The 13,069-nt window shown below is 39.4% G+C and overlaps 1 protein-coding gene across 1 annotated transcript in view; it reads right to left on the minus strand.

Annotated features, from left to right (window-relative positions):
- unc79 (UNC-79 domain-containing protein) overlaps positions 1-13,069 on the minus strand; it is a 1,082,710-nt gene that overhangs the window by 95,088 nt on the left and 974,553 nt on the right. The window contains exon 49 of the mRNA XM_090389680.1: positions 11,576-11,626. Coding sequence (XP_090245806.1) covers positions 11,576-11,626 — 51 coding nt within the window. The remainder of the gene's footprint in view (positions 1-11,575; positions 11,627-13,069) is intronic.

Raw genomic sequence — 13,069 nt, forward strand, 5'->3', positions numbered from 1 at the left:
ATAACTGAGAGGAAAGTGAAGGAGAAATTGTTGAAGATAAACATGAAAAAGGCACCTGGGTTGGACGGGATCTATCCAGTTATTTTAAAGGAGGCAGCAAAGGAAGTAAGCAAAACCCTTAGCCATAATTATGAGAGCTCCTTTGGACTCAGGGGAGGTACCCATGGACTTGAGATGTGCAAATGTGACCCCAATTCACAAAGGAGGATCAAAGGGCAACACAAGTAATTATAGACCTGTTAGTTTAACCTCTCTTCCAGGAAAATTAATGGAGGCACTGGTTAAAGAAGTACTGCAGGATCATCTAGACAAGACTTCAGTTATAGCTTGGACACAGGATGGTTTTGTTAAGGGAAAGTCTTGCCTGACAAATTTGATTGGATACTATGATGTGGTCACAAAGGAACTGGATGCAGGGAATTACTTTGATATATATTTGGATCTTAGAAAGGCTTTTGATACTGTTGCACATGAAAGACTGTTGCACAAATTGGAGCAGTGTGGCATTGGAGGCAAACTGCTGCTATGGATAAAGGAATGGTTGACTCGGAGAGGACAGAGAGTGGTAATCAATGGACACTGCTCATCGTAGATTAATGTTATTAGTGGAGTCACTAAGGGTTCAGTGTTGGGTCCATTGTTGTTTTCTGTATTTATAAATGATATTGATGATGGTATATCAGGCTTAATGTCCAAGTTTACAGACGATACAAAGGTTGGCAGGGTTGTTAAGGACAGTAATGACAGTATGCTGCTGCTGCAACAGGATCTAGAAATGTTGAGCAGATGGGCTGAGAGGTGGCAAATGAAGTTTAACATTGACAAATGTAAAGTACTACATATGGGAAGCAGTAACCCCAGAGTGACGTATCAACTCTGTGGTACTACACTGACAGTGGTAGAGAACGAAAAGGACCTGGGGGTAATTGAGCAGGCAGGTATGAAGTTTTCTGAGCAGTGCAGACGGTCTGCAAGAGTAGCTCATAGTGTCTTGTCAAGGATATACAGGAATTTTTCTAGCAGGGATAAGGGGGTGATTATCCCCTTATACAAGGCAATGTTCAGGCCACACCTTGAGTACTGTATACAGGTCTGGAGGCCTTATTTTAAGAAGGATGTAGAGCTGTTGGAATGAGTACAGAGAAGGGCAACAAGATTATGAGACCTTGAAGGACAGGGTGGATGCCCTCGAAGGAAATAAATTGAGGGGCCCATCAAGCTCTCAGCTGCCCACATCAATGCCAGAGCTTGCACTTGGTCATCTTGCAACACAGAGGCAGCCCTCAAGGCAGAATGCGCTGGTCCCACAGGAACTAGTAGTTGTTGGTGACTCTATTGTCAGGGAAACGGGGAACATGCTTTGTAAAAAGGATAGGTGGAACAGGACCAGGGTATGTCTGCCAGGGGCAAAGGTTGATGAAGTTGTAGAGCGGATATCATCTTTTAAGGGCACAAAAGGTGATATAGTTGTTCACGTTGGCACTAAAGATATTAAGAGTAGGAGACCAGCAGAATTACTTAACAAGTACAGGTCACTGTTGAAAAAAAGCCGTGAATTAGGGTTGAATTTGAAAGTGTCTGCAATTCTGCCCAGACATGATAGGAGGGAGTATATGATGAGAGCCTTGTCGATCAATTCGGCCCTGGAAAGACTGTGCAAGGCTCAAGGGGTAGAATTTTTTTCAGCCTGGACTGTACTTGTTAACAGGAAATATTGCTTCTACAGGGATGGGATACACTTAAATAGAAAGGGTGCAAGAATATTTGCTGATGCTATCGAGGCAGTGTTAGGTCGGTCGGAAAACTGCTAGCTTGGGGGGAGACAAAGACTAATAGATTAACAGTAGCCACTGGCAGAGGTGAAAGAGATTCTTGCACTGCTTCTATTGGAATGAGCAGAAGCCTGAAAAACAAGATGCAGGATATTTCAGAGACTGCTAGAAGTCATTGCGGTACAAGTAAACACATGGGTTGTGTTAGGGTAGCTAAGAATAGAAACAGGTGCATGTATACTTGCGTGTACCCGAATGCTAGGAGTTTAGTAAATAAATTTGATGAATTTGAGGTATTGCTCAAAACATCAAAGGCAGATATTGTTGGGATATCAGAGACGTGGTGTCACACAGATATAAGGAATGCAGAACTGGAATTTGGGGAGTACAACGTCTATAGAAAGGATAGACAGGATAGGAAGGGAGGAGGGGGTTATGCTATTAGTTAAAAAACACATAAAATCCAAGGAAGTGAAGCCAGTCGACATCGATGGACAGGGCAGTGTCGAGTCAGTTTGGTGTGACATAAGCATAGGTAAATCAAAATTGAGAGTAGGAGTGTGCTATAGGCCTAATGACTCTGATGAGTATAATAAGGTACTGTACAGGGAAATAGAATGGGCCAGTAAATCAGAGAGTCTTATAATGGGAGATTTTAAATTCCCAGATATTGACTGGAATTTGGAGGCTGGTCACTCACACACTAGCAAGGCTTTTGTGGATTTATTGGATGATTGTTTTCTACATCAGCATGTTCGGGAGGCAACTAGAGGGAGGAATACTCTTGATTTGATTATCAGCAGTGATTCTTCATGCATTAAGAATCTGCAGATAAATGAACCACTAGGTGGCAGTGATCACAGTGTGCTGAAGTGGGATTTACTCAAGGAGGTAACTACCATCAGAGGTAAAGGGAAGGGTTTTTGCTTTCGTAAAGGCGACTATGATGGTCTGAGACAGTATTTAAATTCTATACAGTGGGACCAACTGATGATGTTACCAACAGCAAATTCAAAATGGGAAGCATTCAAGGAACTAATCTTGGAAGCTACCAGGCTTTACATACCAACCAAGAAATATTGTTCAAGGTTCAGGCCTAAATGGTTGTCAGATGAACTAATGAGACATATGGCAGAGAAGAAAAATGCATGGGATACATACAAATTAATGGGTGACATGGAAGCCTATGATAGATATAAGTTGGTCTGTAACCAAGTCACAAAAGAGATTAGGCAGGCAAAGGCAGATTATGAGAAATCCTTGGCAAAGGATGCAAAGAAAAACAGAAAAGAGTTCTTTACATATTTAAACTCAAGAAGGAAAGGGATGAATCAGATTGGTCCACTGGATGTTGATGGTTCAACAGTTGAGAATCCTGCTCAGGTTGCTAACAATCTAAACGAGTATTTTGCATCTACATTCACACATGAGGAGTTATTCAGGAAGGGGAATGTCGTAGGTGAAGTAAACACTGGCAGTGGGCTAGATGATTTTGTAATAACTGCGAGGAAAGTGTAGGAGAAATTGTTGAGGATAAACATAAAAACGGCACCTGGGGTGGATGGAATTTATCCAGTTATATTAAAGGAGGCAGCAAAGGAAGTAAGCAAACCCCTAGCCATAATTATGAGAGCTTCTTTGGACTCAGGGGAGATACCCATGAACTGGAGGTGTGCAAATGTAACCCCAATTCACAAAGGAGGATCAAAGGCTGACACAAGTAATTATAGACCTGTTAGTTTAACTTCGGTACCAGGAAAATTAATGGAGGCACTGGTTAAAGAAGCACTGCAGGATCATCTGGACAAGAATTCAGTTATAGCTCAGACACAGCATGGTTTTGTTAAGGGCAGGTCTTGTCTGACCAATTTGATTGGATACTATGATGTAGTCACAAAAGAACTGGATGCAGGGAATAACTTTGATATAATATATTTGGATCTTAGAAAGGCTTTTGATACTGTTGCGCATGGAAGACTGCTGCACAAATTGGAGCAGTGTGGCATTGGAGGCAAATTGCTGCTATGGATAAAGGGATGGTTGAGTGGCAGAAGACAGAGAGTGGTAATCAATGGACAATGCTCAACGTGGACTAATGTTATTAGTGGAGTTCCTCAGGGTTCAGTGTTGGGTCCATTATTGTTTTCTGTATTTATAAATGATACTGATGATGGTATATCAAGCTTAATAGTAGTAGTAGTAGTGGCATGTGATGCAAGAAAGCAAATGTATGAGCTTATGCAGCATCAGCCAAAAAAAAAAAAAATCACACCATTCCCTCCAAATGCCTGTCCAGTTCCTACTTAAATTTATTCAACCTATCAACTTCCACAACGACAGATGGAAGTTTGTTCCAGCAATTAACCACCCGCTGGCTAAAGGCAAATTTCCGCACATCTATTCTACATCTGTCTTTTCTTAATTTGATTTTATGCCCCCTTAGGTTCGTAATCTGAACAAGTGGAAGGATCCCATCAGAATTCAGTGTGCTCAACCCATTCAAGGCCTTATATACCTCAATCAGATCACCACGCAGATGCCTAGTCTCCAGCCACTGCAATTTGCAGAACTTAAGCCTCTCTTGGTAAGAGGATCCCTTCATTCCCCTCACCAATCTTGTTGCCCTTCTCTATACATGCTCAAGTAAATCTACATCCTTCCTAAAATGAGTCCTCCAGACCTGTACGCAGTACTCAAGGCGTGGCCTGACCATTGCCTTATACAGAGGATAATCACCTCCTTTTCCCTGCTAGCAAAATTCCTATATATCATTGACAAAACCCCCATGACCTGCCCTGGCAGCCTGTCTGCATTGCTCAGAGAACTTCATATCTGACTGCACAATTACTCCCAGGTCTTTTTCATTTTCTACCACCTTAAGTGTAGTACCACACAGTTGGTACGTTTCTCTGGGGTTACTTCTACCCATATGCAGTACTTTGCATTTGTCAAGGTTAAACTTCAGTTGCCACTTCTTAGCCCATCTGCCCAAATTATCTAGATCCTGTTGCAGTAGCACACTCCCATTACTGTCATTAACAACCCTGCCAACTTTGTATCATCTGCAAACTTCGACATTAAGCCTGATATACCTTCATCAATATCATTGATAAATATACAAAACAACAGTGGACCTAACACCGAACCCTGTTGGACTCCACTAATAACATTAGTCCAAGAAGAGCAGCACCCATTGATTACCACCCTCTGTCTTCTCGCACTTAACCATTCTTTTATCCATTGTAGCAACTTACCCTTAATACCATTCTGCTCCAATTTGTACAATAGTCTTCCATGCGCAACAGTGTCAAAAGCTTTCCTGAAATCCAAATATATGATATCAAAATTATTTTTTGCATCCAGTTCCTTTGTAACCACATCATAATATCCTATCAAATTTGTCAGACAAGACTTTCCCTTAACAAACCCATGCTGTGTCTGAATTATCGCTGCAGTCTTGTCTAGATGATCCTGCAATTCATCTTTAACCAGCGACTCCATTATTTTACCCGGAACAGAAGTTAAACTAACTGGTCTGTAATTACTCGTGTCACCCTTTGTGAATTGGGGATACATTTGCACATCTCCAGTCCGTGGGAACCTCCCCTGAGTCCAAGGATACTCTCATAATTATGGCTGAGGGTTTGCTTAGTTGCTTTGCTGCCTCCTTTAATATAACTGGATAGATCCCATCCACCCCAGGTGCTTTTCTTACGTTTAACTTCAACAATTTCTCTTCCACTTTGCTCTCAGTTATTACAAGATCATTAAGCACCCTGCTACAATTTGATAACCTTCTGCCATTTTCAAACCTTAATAATTCCTCACGTGTGAATGTAGATGCAAAATACTCATTCAGTTTGTTTGCTATCTGAACAGGATCATCACAGTCGAACCATCGATGTCAAATGGACCAATCAGATTCATCCCCTTCCTTTTAGAGTTTATATAAGTAAAGAAATCCTTGCTGTTTTTCTTAGCATCTTTTGCCAAGGATTTCTCGTAATCTGCCTTTGCCTGCCGAACCTCCTTTGTGACCTGATTACAGATTAACTTATATCTGCCATAGGCTTCTGAGTAGCTTGATAATTTATATGCATCCCATGCATTTTTCTTCTCTGTTACAAGTCTCATTAGTTCATTTGACAACCATTTAGGCCTAAACCTTGAACAATATTTCTTAATAGGTATGAAACTTTTAGTAGCTTCCACGATTAATTCCTTGAATGCTTCCCACTTAGAATTTACTGTTGGTAACATCGTCAGTTGATTCCCCTGTACAGAATTTAAAAACTGTCGGAGACCATTGTACTCGCCTTTACGGAAGCAAAAACCCTTTCCTTAATGTCCAAGTTTGCAGACGATACAAAGGTTGGCAGGGTTGTTAAGGACACTACTGATGCTATGCTGCTGCAACAGGATCTGGAAAGGTTGAGCAGATGGGCTGAGAGGTGGCAAATGAAGTTTAACATTGACAAATGTAAAGTACTACATATGGGAAACAGTAACCCCAGATCAATGTATCAACTCTGTGGTACTACGCTGACAGTGGTAGAGAATGAAAAGGACCTGGGGGTAATTGTGCAGGCAGATATGAAGTTCTCTGAGCAGTGCAGACGAGCTGCAAGAATAGCTCATGGTGTCTTGTCAATGATATACAGGAATTTTTCTAGCAGGGACAGGGATGTGATTATTCCCTTGTATAAAGCTTTGGTCAGGCCACACCTTCAGTACTGTATACAGGTCTGGAGGCCTCATTTCAAGAAGGATGTAGAGCTGCTGGAACGAGTACAGAGAAGGGCAACAAGATTAGTGAATGGAACAAAGGGTTGCTCTTACGAAGAAAGGCTTAAGTTTTGCAAATTACAGAGTCTGGAGACTAGGCATCGGCGAGGTGATCTGATAGAGGTGTATAAGGCTTTGAATGGCTTGAGCATGCTCATGCCGATGGGATTCTTCCTCTTGCTCAGAATAATCACCTGAGAGGGCATAAATTCAAATTGAGGAAGGACGGATGTCGGATAGATGTGCGGAAATTTGCCTTTAGCCAGCGGGCAGTTGGTTTGTGGAATAGACTTCCATCACTTGTTGTTGAGGTTGATAGCCTAAACAAATTTAAGGCTCAGCTGGACAGGTATTTCGAGCGAACGGAGGGGTGAAATGGGAGTAGTGGTTGTGTTTTTTTTTTTTTTTTTTGGCTGATGCTGAATAAGCTTGCTTTCTTGCATCATATGCCTCTACTAATGCTAATGCTAATTCTAATTAGTGAATGGAACAAAGGGTTGCTCTTACGAAGAAAGGCTTATATTTTGCAAATTACAGTGTCTGGAGACTATGCACCTGCGAGGTGATCTGATTGAGGTGTATAAAGCCTTGAATGGTTTGAGAATGCTCAATGCTGATGAAATTCTTCCTCTTGCTCAGAATAATCATTTGAGAGGGCATAAATACAAATTGAGAAAAGACTGATGTAGGATAGATGTGTGGAAGTTTGTCTTTAGCCAGCGTGTGGTTGGTTGGTGGAACAGACTTCCATCCTTTGTTATGGAAGTTGATAGCCTAAATAAATTTAAGGCTGAACTGGACAAGTACTCGGAATGAACGTAGGGGTGAAGTGGGAGCGCGTGTTTTTTTTTTTTTTTTGGCTGATGCTGCATAAGATTGCTTTCTTGCATCATATGCCTCTACTAATGCTTTTGCAACCTGAGCAGGATCATCAACGGTAGAATCATTGATATCATGTGGATACCAATTTGATTCTTCACCTTCCTTCTAGAGTTAACATAATTAAAGAACTCTTTGCTGTTTTTCTTTGCATCCTTTGCCAAAGATTTCTTGTAATCAGCCTTCTTTTGCCTACCTTACTTTGTGACTTGATTACAGACCAGCTTATCTACTACAGGCTTCTGTGTTGCTTGATGATTTATATGCATCCCACCTGCATCCCATGCATTTTTCTTCTCTGCTACGAGTCTGATTAGTTCATCTGACATCCATTTAGGCCAAAGATTGAACAGCATTTCTTAGTTGTTATGAGAAAGCCTAATAGCTTCCATAATTGATTCTTTGAATGCTCCCCATTTAAGCTGATGGTAACACTCAGTTGGTCCAACTGTACAGAATTCTCTACAGTGTAAATTTAAAAACTGTCTGAGACAGCTGTAGTCACCTTTACAAAAGCAAAATCCTTCCCTTTCTCTTGATGGTAGTTATATCTTTAAGTAAATTCCACACCAATATGCTGTGATCACTGCCACCTAGTGGTTTCTTTATCTGAAGATTCTTAATGCATGTATAATCACTGCTGATAAAATAGATCAGGAGTATTACTCCTTTTGCTTCTCTAATGCTGCTCTAGAAAACAGTCATCTGAAAAATCCACAAAAGTCTTGTTACTGTGCGAGTGATCCACAAGTTCCAGCCAATATCCGGAAAGTTAAATTCCCAAATTATAAGATATTCTGATTTACAGGACCATTCTATTTCTCTGTACAGTTGTTCATTGTACTCATCAGAGTCATCAGGCCTATAACACACTCCTCCTCTCTCATTTTTTCTTTCCCAGTGCTTAAGCCTGCTCCCGCAGGCTCAATTTGAATCTATGCCCCCTAAGGTTCTTAATCTGAGCAAGTGGAAGTATCCCGTTGAGTAGGCTCAATGCTGATGGGATACTTCCACTTGCTAAGATTAAGAACTTGAGGGGGGGAAAATTCAAATTGAGGAAAGATAGTTGTAGAATAGATGTGGAAGTTTGCCTTTAGCCAGCGGGTGGATGATTGGTGGAACAGACTTCTATCTGTTGTTGTGGAGGTTGATAGCTTAAATAAAGTTAAGGCTGAACTAGACAAACATTTGGAGTGACCAGATGGGTGAAATGGGAAGGGTTTCTTTTTTTGGCTGATGCTGTATAAGCTTGCATCATATGCCTCAACCAATGCTAATTACAAAATATTTGTGTGATACCACATCTCTGATAACCCAATGATATCCTCATTTGATGTCTTAACCAGCACTTCAAATTCATCAAATTTATTTACTATGCTCCCAGGATAGGTATATATGCACCTGTTTGTATTCTTAGTTACCCTAACACAGCCCATGTAATTATTTGGTCCACAATGACTCCCAGCAGTCCTTGAAATCTTTGACACCTTGCTTTCTTGGCTGCTGCTCATTCCAATAAAAGCAGTGCAAGAAACCTTCACCTCTGCATGTGGCTACTCGTAATCTATTAGTCTGTGTAACCCCCCAAGTAAGCAGTTTTCCGACCCACCTAGCACTATCTCAATAGCATCAGCAAATATTCTTTCACCCTTTCTATTTAAGTGTATCCCATCCTTGTAGAAGCAGTCTCTCCAGTCAATTTTTCTCAGAATGAGAAAAATTTTCTCAGTTCTGAGAAAAATTCTACCACATGAGTCTTGCACAATCTCTTCAGGGCCGAATTGATTGAGAAGGCTCTCATTATATACGTCCTCCTAGCACATCTAAGCAGAATTGCAGACACTTTCAAATTTAACCTTAACTTGCTACTTTTCTTTTCCAACATTGACTTGTACTTGTTAAGTCCACAGATCTCCTACTCTTAATGTTATTAGTGTCAAGTGTACAACAATATCACCATTTGTGTCCTTAAAAGATATCTGCTCTACAATATCTTCAACTTTTGCTCCCTGGCAGACATGTCCTGGTACTATTCCACCTATCCTTTTTTGCAAAATATATTTCCTATTTCCCTAACACTAGACCACCGACAACTAGATCCTGTGAGACATTCTGCCTTGGGGGTTGCCACTGTGTTGCTGACGATCAAGTGCAAGCTCTGTCTTTGATGTAAGCAGCCAAGAGCTTGATGGGTTCTCAATATAAATCTTACAGGGCATCCACCATGTTCTTCAAGCTCTCATAAAGACCCATAACAATGCTGAGTTGGTACCTAATATCCTCACATGCTTTACATCGAGCACACACAAAGACATCCTCCTCGGCAATATCATGTCTCGTCACTTATGGCGCTGCAAATCTCGAACAAGCAGTACGTATCATAAGGCTGTGATTCAGAGGATAACTGCTCCCTTCAGTTATTTCCTGAGCCAAGCCACAGCACTCCCTACTACTTTGAGTCTTTTGCTTTGCTGCTTGGTCTGAGGCATGATTTCCATTCAAATTCAACGTAATTAAAAATTACACTAAACTTGTATACCTAATGCAGTAATGACACTATGCAGTGGTTATACTATGAAGTTTACATTTTATTGAATATATATATTGCCATATTGAGCTTACAGTATATGTATTTTGTATCTCCTATCAAGTTTACATTATATGTATTTTGTATTTCCTATCAAATTTAAGTTATGTTATACCATTACATTCGTAAGTTCTAAGCAGTTATAATAGATAACTAGGGGATTCGCCCCCTGCACTCACTTCTTTTGATAAAATAAAATAAAATATTTACAGAAGCTTTAGATTCTGTGTGTGTCTCTTCCTCAGCTATGAATACATAAATACATTACTATATCTATATAATATTAGTGTAGATACACCATAGACAACTCTTAAAGAAAAACTACGATCGTAGTGTGAAAGGCATCATTTCATCTGTATCTCATATTGTGCTCATTCTTCACGAGTTACCTTGTATTGCACTATCTCGAATAAGTAAAGCTTCACTAATAGAGAAGACTATTGTCACTAATTCTCGGTGGGCACCACCACCCAGACAGCACCAATTTCAAAGCTAGTTGGCCTTTCATTGGTGGGTACCTTTCACACTACTTTAAGAGTTGTCTATGGTATATCTACACCGATATTACATAGATATAGAATCTTAATACCTTAAAATATTATGCCTTGTTGCATTTAGTTTATTTAAACAAATATGTTACATATGGAAATCAATAATGGTACAGCGTGGTCATGTTAGATAAACATAGTGCGTGACCGCCCTTAAACAGCAGCTTGTTTTAGCACAGTAAAACAAGCTTCTGTTATGTATTTTAGTAATTATTAAGTATTACCACATAATCTGCATCTCTCTTCTCCCATTGGCTGAATAAATATCATTAAGAGGAAAATTATTTTAATGTATAGAAAGATAAATTTATCTAACTAAAACCAATTTACGTGATTCCAACTTTCATGTGAAATATTTGTGTATAACAAATTACCGATACAAAAAGCTCTACGAATATTAATGTCGTATGTTACGAAAGTCAAGTTATTAAAACATGTACGTATTGCTAAAAATTATATTTTATAAGCCTCTTCTAATACTGATTATACTGATACAGTGCTACGTAGAAACCTACAAGTATCTACTATATCAATAATAAAATGATGGCAAATTAAAATTCAAATTCTTATCAATAAAACACAATGACGGCAGAAGTTGACTGTGGTTTTTAAGCAATATTAAGGGCCAAGCAATGCACCAAATGAATCAGGAATTACAAATAAATACTACATTATTAATTTTAAATCAAAAGTTAGAAAAAAAACAATTTTAAATCAATAAATAAAGTTCCACTTAGCAGCTCCTGAAAAAGGGCTTACTTAAGTACACTTGCCAGAAGAAATATCATATAATATGATTATTGACATACAGCACTGATTGCTTGTTGAAGGCATCTGCCTGTTAATGATTTTGTTATGGCTGTACAGTATATAAGTGTTTGGAAGTTGTTTAAGTTGAAGGAGGTTCAAGAAATTTTTTTCATAGATATCATATTTAGTTATATATTTGTAACACGGGGAATAAAGATAAAACAAACAGAAAATAAAAATAAAATCATACTTACTTGGCAAAGAATAAAGGCATGGAACAAGGATGACATATGTACAACAGATAACTGAAATTATAAAAAAGTAATTTAGGGAAAATGTGCATAGAACTATTCAGAAAAGGTGAAATAATTATTAAATGTGTCATGTGTAGATATAGATAGATATGGCAGTTAACGATATTCCTAATAGTAGTAGCAGTAGTAGTAGAGGCATGTGATACAAGAAAGCAAGCTTATGAAGCATCAGCCAACCCCCCCCCATTTTACGCATCCATTCCCTCTAAAAGTTTGTCCAGTTCCTCCTTGAATTTATTTAAGCTATGAACTTCCACAATAACAGATGGAAGTTTGTTCCAACAATCAACTACCCACTGGCTAAAGGCAAATTTCTGCACATCTATTCTACAACTATCTTTCCTCAATTTAAATTTATGCCTCCCAGGTTCATAATCTGAGAAAGAGGTAGAATCCGATCAGAATTGAGCCTGCTCAACCCATTCAAGGGTTGAGCTATCTCAATCACATCAACTCGTAGGTGCCTTGTCTACAGACACTGCAATTTGCAGAACTTAAGCCTTTCGTGGTAAGAGGATCCCTTTGTTCCCCTCACTAATCTTGTAGCACTTCTCTGTACTTGCTCAAGCAATTCTACATCCTTCCTAAAATGAGGCCTCTAGACCTGTATGCAGTACTCAAGGCATGGCCTGACCATTGCCTTATACAAAGGGATAATCACCTCCTTTTCCATACTAGCAAAATTTCTGTATCATTGATAACACCCCATGACCTGCTCTGGTAGCCTGTCTGCACTACTCAGAAAACTTCATATCTGACTACACAATTGCTCCCAGGTCTTTTTCATTTTATACCACCCTAAGTGTAGTGCCACACAGTTGGTACATTTCTCTGGGGTTACTTCTACCCATATACAGTACTTTGTATTTGTCAATGTTAAACTTCAGTTTCCACATCTCAGCCCATCTACCCAACTTTTCTAGATCCTGTTGCAGTAGCACACAGCCATTACTGTCATTAACAACTCTGCCAACCTTAGTATCATCTGCAAACTTAGATGTTAAGCCTAATATACTTCCATCAATATTACTGATAAATATTCAAAACAACAGTGGGCCCAACACCGAATCCTGAGGGACTCCACTAATAACATTAGTCCATGAAGAGCAGCATCCACAGAATACCATTCTGTCTTCTCCCACTCAACCACCCTTTTATCTATTGTAGCAACTTTCCCTTAATACCACACTGTTCCAATTTGTACAGTAGTCTTCCATGCACAACAGTATCAAAAGCTTTCCTGAAATCCAAGTATATAATATCAAAATTATTTTTTCATCCAGTTCCTTTGTAACCACATCATAATATCCAATCCAATTTGTCAGCCAACACTTTCCCTTAACAAATCCATGCTGTGTCTGAATTATTACTGCAATCTTGTCTAGATGATCCTGCAATACTTCTTTAATCAGTGACTCCATTCTTTTCCCTGGA

Source organism: Mastigoproctus giganteus, chromosome 2 (genome assembly GCF_048544385.1).
Source record: "Mastigoproctus giganteus isolate SK-2022 chromosome 2, ASM4854438v1, whole genome shotgun sequence".
Taxonomy (NCBI): domain Eukaryota; kingdom Metazoa; phylum Arthropoda; class Arachnida; order Uropygi; family Thelyphonidae; genus Mastigoproctus; species Mastigoproctus giganteus.